The sequence below is a fragment of the Hyperolius riggenbachi genome, chromosome 5 (assembly GCF_040937935.1).
Source record: "Hyperolius riggenbachi isolate aHypRig1 chromosome 5, aHypRig1.pri, whole genome shotgun sequence".
Classification (NCBI taxonomy): Eukaryota; Metazoa; Chordata; class Amphibia; order Anura; family Hyperoliidae; genus Hyperolius; species Hyperolius riggenbachi.
In genome coordinates, this window is record NC_090650.1 from 430,916,910 (window position 1) to 430,923,562 (window position 6,653).

A 6,653-nucleotide genomic window follows, 5' to 3' on the forward strand; every position below is an offset into this window, starting at 1 on the left:
TTTATTTTTATATATACATTTTTCAAGTTTCTTCAATGTTCCTGATATACATATCCTTGTATTGGAATAAAGTCTATATGGGTTTTGTGGCACATCTCAGAGGATATTGTTCTTTTCGATTCCTTGCATACAAAATGAGGTGGTATTTCGCCCTCTTTTGGGGAATTTGCAGCTACTTCCTGTGAGATCTGAGAGACAGGAAGTGGTGAGAAATCCTCTCTATGGGCCCACAGACAGAAATAAACTGGACAAAGGCTTCCCTTCTTTTCACTAGAGCAAAACATATTGTAATGAGATGTACAGGGTGGGCCATTTATTTGGATACACCATTTTATGTGAATGGTGAAGTTAACAAACAAAACCACCGCTATTGGTCTGACAATAACCCACATTGGATAGATCCATCCAAGACTGTTGGAACAAAAAAATTGATGGTATGGTGTGGTATATGGGGTGTATCCATAGATACGGTGTATCCATATAAGTGGCCCACCCTGTATAATATGGTTGCTATGCAGGAATAGGGCCTGCTTTTTATAGCAGCAGTTTTAATAAATTAGTAGAGTTTATTTTATCAGCCCTGCACAGGGGCGGCGCCAGGGGGGTGCTTGGGGGTGCTCGAGCACGCCCTAGAATTGTCCAAGCACCCCCAAAGCACCCCCTGGAGTGAACTGACTTCAGTCGTCTAAAAGACGCCAAGTCAGTTCACACAGCGGCAGCATGGAGCAGCAGGCAGGGCTACGGTAAGATGGCCGCCCGAAGCCCTGTTCTGCAGACTTCGGGCGGCCATTTTCCCGTAGCCCTGCTCTCAGCATGCAAGCAGGAAGTCTCGTCGTGACGTCGGGAAGGAAGAGGATCGTGGGTGCGCGGGCGCTGCGCGCCACAAGGAGGTCGTGCCAGTGGTCGGGAAAGAAGGTCTTCTGGCTGTAGGTGAGTAAATGGGTTTTTCTTTTCTTTTTCAGGTGGTGCTGATTGTGCATATTGGGGTCATTTCTGCTATGGATTGTGCATATTGGGGTCATATCTGCTACGGATTGTGCATATTGGGATCATATCTGCTGCGGATTGTGTATATTGGGGTCATATCTGCTGCGGATTGTGCATATTGGGGTCATATCTGCTGCGGATTGTGCATATTGGGGTCATATCTGCTGCGGATTGTGCATATTGGGGTCATATCTGCTGCGGATTGTGCATATTGGGGTCATATCTGCTGCGGATTGTGCATATTGGGGTCATTTCTGCTACCGATTCTGCATATTGGGGTCATATCTGCTGCCGATTGTGCATATTAGGGTCATATCTGCTACAAATTGTGCATATTGGGGTCATATCTGCTACCGATTGTGCATATTGGGGCCATATCTGCTACCGATTGTGCATATTGGGGCCATATCTGCTACCGATTGTGCATATTGGGGCCATATCTGCTACCGATTGTGCATATTGGGGCCATATCTGCTACCGATTGTGCATATTGGGGTTATTGAACATGTTTTTTGTTCAAATCTGCTCACATTACGTGTATTTTCTTGAGAAAACCTGCACAATTATGTGAATTTTCTGGGGAAAGGGTCACCAATACTTGGGCCCTCTGTCTTTGCGTTGCACTTTTAAAGGGAACCCGAGGTGAGAATAATATTGAGGCTGCCATATTTATCTCCTTTTAAGTAATACCAGCTGCCTGGCTGCCGTGTTGGTCCTCTGCCTCTAATTCTTTCAACCATAGACCCTGAACAAGCATGCAGCAGGTCAGGGGTTTCTGACAATATTGTCAGAACTGACAAGATTAGCTGCATGCTTGTTTCTGGTGTAATTCAGTTCACTACTACAGCCAAATAGATCAGCAGGGCTGCCAGGCAACTAGAATTGTTTAAAAGGAAATAAATATGGCAGCCACCATATCACTCTCACCCTGGGTTCACTTTAACCACTTCAGTGCCAGGGGGGGGGGGGTTGCCTGATCGGTGCTGCGTGGGCTCTCCAGCCCGCAGCACCGATCAGCTGGCAGCCAGGGCGATCAGACTTCCCCCCTTTTTTCCCCACTAGGGGGATGTCCTGCTGGGGGGGTCTGATTGCCGCCGGCTGCATGCGCTTGCGGGGGGGGGGGCTCTTCAAAGCCCCCCTCCGCAGCGCTCCCTGGCCTCCTTCCCCTTCCCTCCCTCTCCCTCCCTCTGTGAGCGGCGCAGGACGGAACTCCGTCCTGCGCCGGATAGGATAGGCTTCAGCCTATCAGGTGCCGGCGGTCCCCGGCCAATCAGAGGCCGGGGATCGCCGATCTCTGCCACGGCGCTGCTGCGCAGCAGCGCCGTTTACATGTAAACACCGGGGAAGATCTTCCCCGTGTGTTTACATTTACCCTGCGAGCTGCGATCGGCGGCTCGCAGGGTGTTCACGGAGACACGCTCCATGAACTGACATGGAACGGTTTCCATGGCATCCACTTCAGGATTCAGGGGCGTAGTTAAGCGTACGCCGAATCCTGAAGTGGTTAAATTACAGTTAGCCCCGCCCTCATCCGGTCATGACCACGCCCATTTTTTCGCCGCGGCGCGCCGCAGGTTGTAGCCACACCCATTTTTTGCCGCGGCGCAGGTCGCCAGCTCCCCCGGAAATTGGTCCAGCACCTGCTTAGCACCCCCTAAAAAAAATTCCTGGAGCCACCACTGGCCCTGCATTATATTTTTTCACATCTCCATGAAGCTTCTCCTCCCACATATCTTTATAGAACCTTCTCCTACAGCTAATGCAGCATGGAGGGGCTCAGTGAAGTTTGCAGTGAAGGTGTGGAGGTGTCTGATCGGGACACACAGATCATAAAAGGACAGCCGCCCGGCCTCATAATCCAGATATATCCTGACTCTATTACTGGAGACATTGGTTTCAATTCATCAAGCATTACCGCATTCGGTAATGCTGAAAACAGCTGAGTTAACGGAGCACTTAAGAAAATGTTAATTCATCAAAGCTGTTACCGAATGAGAAGCTGAAATCACAGAGCAATGAGATAAATTACCGACTTGTGCTCAACACATGTCAGCAAATGTCAGTAAATGTTAATTCATCAAGGTTACCACATTCGCTAGCACATTCGGTGTTTATCTCCAGCTCTCCCCTCTCGTTACAGGCTTCGAAAGCCTTCTGTGTGAATGTTTTCATGATTAGCAGGAGCAGGCAGCCAATAGAAACAGCCCCTGTTCTCCTGCAAGTGCTGCTGATAGGTCACACAGGCTTCTCCACACAAGCTTCCAGACCTCCCAGGCAGTGAGCAGAGATAACGGGACAAAAGATATCCCCAGATGTCCTTCGGTGGTTTAACCCTTTGAGTCCCTGTTTGAATATACAAAGATGCATGTGGTGAAATCACCAAGCATGGCATTTGTAAAGTCTCCAGGAAGTTTATCTACGTTGTGGCAAAGAAGTAAAATGTTAAGAAACACTGATGGACAGATTCAGAGCAGCAGAGGCAGTATAAGTAACAGTAAATATAACACACGTTTACATGTAAAGGGATGTCTGGATGCCTTCTATTGTTATCAGCTTGTAACAACACAGAGACATTCCAAGCTGCTCTGCACCACTCTGCCGTTATCTAACAGCCTTTGATGAACTGAAGCCGTAGTACTTCGGTAACTTAACGAACCTCTACCACACATGGGAAAATATTGATGAATTAGCACAGTGAAGTGTAAAATACCGAATGCGGTATTTTAAGGACTGGGATTTTGTTATCGAACACCCTTTGATGAATTGAAGCCACTGTCAGGTAATAGGATCTCTGTACTGTCATGTAGCACATAACACTGATTATTATACAAGCACAAACACCAGGACTTGTTATTATTTCCAATCAGTGACTGCCCTTCTCTCCTGTCTATACTGGGGTAACACATTCCTACATCCCACATCTCAGATTTACTGACATCCACTTCCCAGTAATGTCGCCCTGAGGAGAAACTCTGGCTGCTTATCACCTGAGGATATGTCTGAAATCTCTCTGGAGTTTCTGGGCGATTCTTGCTGATATCTGACCTGGATACAATTTTCATGTCATCTGATATATGTAGATCATTATGAGCTGTGTTTATATCCAGTAATATGTCTGTAGCTTCCTGTATGCTGCAGCCTCCAGTTACCCCGGCTATTATATCAGATAACCCTGTGTATAATGTGTGTGAGATGAGAGCCACATCCAGATCACATGGCCTCGATTCATCAACACTTAGCAAATTTGTTAACAACAGTTTGGTAAAATACCGAATTTGTTAACTTCATTTCAGGATTCATCAAAGTTATCTACAGCTGTTAGCGAACATTCGGTAACGATTCGGTAACGATTCGCTAAAACGGAATAAAGTGCAATTCATGAAAAAGAAAGTGGGCGTGGTTTAGCGTTACATTTAGGATTAGTTATCTCCTTCACTGCTCTGTCGTTATTCCTGTCAGATCATTGCTGACAGAGAAGATGGAGCCATTTGAAGTGGTTATGTATCAGCTGAGAGTGATTCAAAGGCGCAGAAGGGCAAGAATAAGGTCTGCAACCATATAAATTTGTAAGAGAATAGATTTATTTGCTATAACACGACATCTGCATTTCTCTTGAATCATCTTGTAAGAGAACACAGGCAGTGTCAGGGTTAACTAATTTGCTAGCTGCACTATAATTTTTTAGAAAAGGCTCCTATCAAATTGTGGGATTGTCCCAACCACTTTCAGAATCCTGGTCCAGGTGTAAAGCCCTATTCAGAATGTTGCTACGTAGTGCTCAAAGGACTGCCTTTTACCCACAATTCCATGGGAATCTTATGGCCTTGTGTTAAAGTACCACTGTAAAATGGAAATATCGACACGTTACCGAATGGTTACCGAATTGTTATCGAATTCACACCGAATGAGGAAAAACCTTGATGAATACAAGTAGAAATCGCTAAACTTCGAATTCGGTAATTTAACAAACTGGAAAAAGTTATCTCAAAGAGAATGATGAATCGAGGCCATGTCTCTCTCTGTCCTCCTTATTCCCCTCCTCAGTGTCACACAAGTCACCTGTGTGTGATTCCTGTAAGACAGTCAGTGGGTCAGTCATGTTACACAGCTCCTCAATGTGACACATCTTCCTGGACAGCTCGGCCTTCTTTATTTCCAGCTGCTGAATGAAATCAGCCAATGCCAGAGAAAGCTGCTCCTCCTGCCTGGAGACCTCTCTCAGGACTCTCTTCTCCAGGTCGTCCAGCTGTCTCCTGAGGTCTCTAAACAGGCCAGTGACTCTCTCTGTTACACCAGATGATTTTTCATGGACTTTTCTTTTGTTCATCTGCAGACTCTGGACTTCTTCCTCAGTCTCCTCTGTCTTAAAGATCAGTTCCAGTAGATTATTTATTAGTTTCAGTTTCTTCTTCTTGGAGGCCTCATCCAGCGTCTCCACCTTGTGTCCCTGGTGGTCTCCGGCCAAACTGCAGGACACACAGATACAGGCAGAGTCCACAGTGCAGTAATATTTATACAGTTCTCTATGGACGGAGCATTTCCTGTTCTCCAGGGAAGTGGTGGGGTCACACAAGATGTGTTCTGGTGACTTGCTGTGGACTCTCAGGTGATTGTCACACAGAGAAGCGTCACAATGCAGACAGGACATAACAGCCGGTACAGGAGAGTGAATACAGTAAGTACAGAAGACTTCAGTCTCTTCCTGATCTGGCTGAGCAGAGCGGAAACTCTCCACAATGTTACACAATGTTATGTTCCTCTGCAGTGCCGGCCGTTCCTGAAACTCTTCTCTACATTCAGGACAGGAATAAACTCCAGCCCCCTCCTGTGTATCCAACACCTGATCTATACAGAGCCGGCAGAAGTTGTGTCCACATCTCAGGGTCACAGGATCTGTATAAATGGTCAGACAGATGGAACAGTCCAGCTCCTTCCTCAGATCAGCAGACGCCATTCCTGACAGCAGAGGAGAGAAATGAGGGTGAAAGTCTGAAGTGCAGAAACTAGAGGGAGTCTTACATTCCTGTACAGGGTGTGGTGGAGATAACCTCCCAGCCTCTCTGTATGGCAAACACACTACAGCTTCTCCCATAGTCACACCTGCAGCTAATCCTTTTAAAAATGTGGTTGTCATAGATAGAAAGGAAGCAGGCTGGCACTTGCAGATTCCAAAGCAATAAAACAGCTTTATTTACTCCGGCTGATACATCCTACTAATCTATATATTATATATAAAATCGGATGTGTGTGTGTGTGTATGTATGTGCCGCGATCACTCGAAAACGGCTTGACCGATTTGAACGAAACTTGGTACACAGATCCCTTACTACCTGGGATGATAGGTTCTGGGGGTCTCGCGGCCCCCCTGCACACCTGGGCGGAGCTACAAACAGCAAATCAGATTTCACCCATTCAAGTCAATGGAAAAAATGTAAAAGGCTGCCATTCTCACAGTAATCAAGCCAGAGTCCCCACACTTGGCACAGGTGGTCACTTGGTGACCGAGGTTACAAATCCAGGAAAAGTGGGCGGAGCATAAAACAGCCAATCAAATTTCAGCCGTTCATTTTAAATGGGAAAATGTAAACTGCAGCCATTCTTAGAATGTTAATCGCAGGGTTCTCAAACTTGCCACAGTTGGTCACTGGGTGAATGCGATTATGATT

General features: G+C 46.4%; 1 protein-coding gene across 1 annotated transcript; it reads right to left on the bottom strand.

Moving 5' to 3' along the window:
- Positions 1-2,687: 2,687 nt before the first annotated feature.
- Positions 2,688-5,941, bottom strand: LOC137519468 (E3 ubiquitin/ISG15 ligase TRIM25-like). The gene is made up of 3 exons (XM_068238423.1): positions 4,989-5,941; positions 3,763-4,200; positions 2,688-2,880 (listed from the first exon to the last, which is right to left on the bottom strand). The coding sequence occupies exons 1-3, from the start codon at positions 5,939-5,941 to the stop codon at positions 2,688-2,690; spliced, it is 1,584 nt and encodes a 527-aa protein (XP_068094524.1).
- Positions 5,942-6,653: the final 712 nt, after the last annotated feature.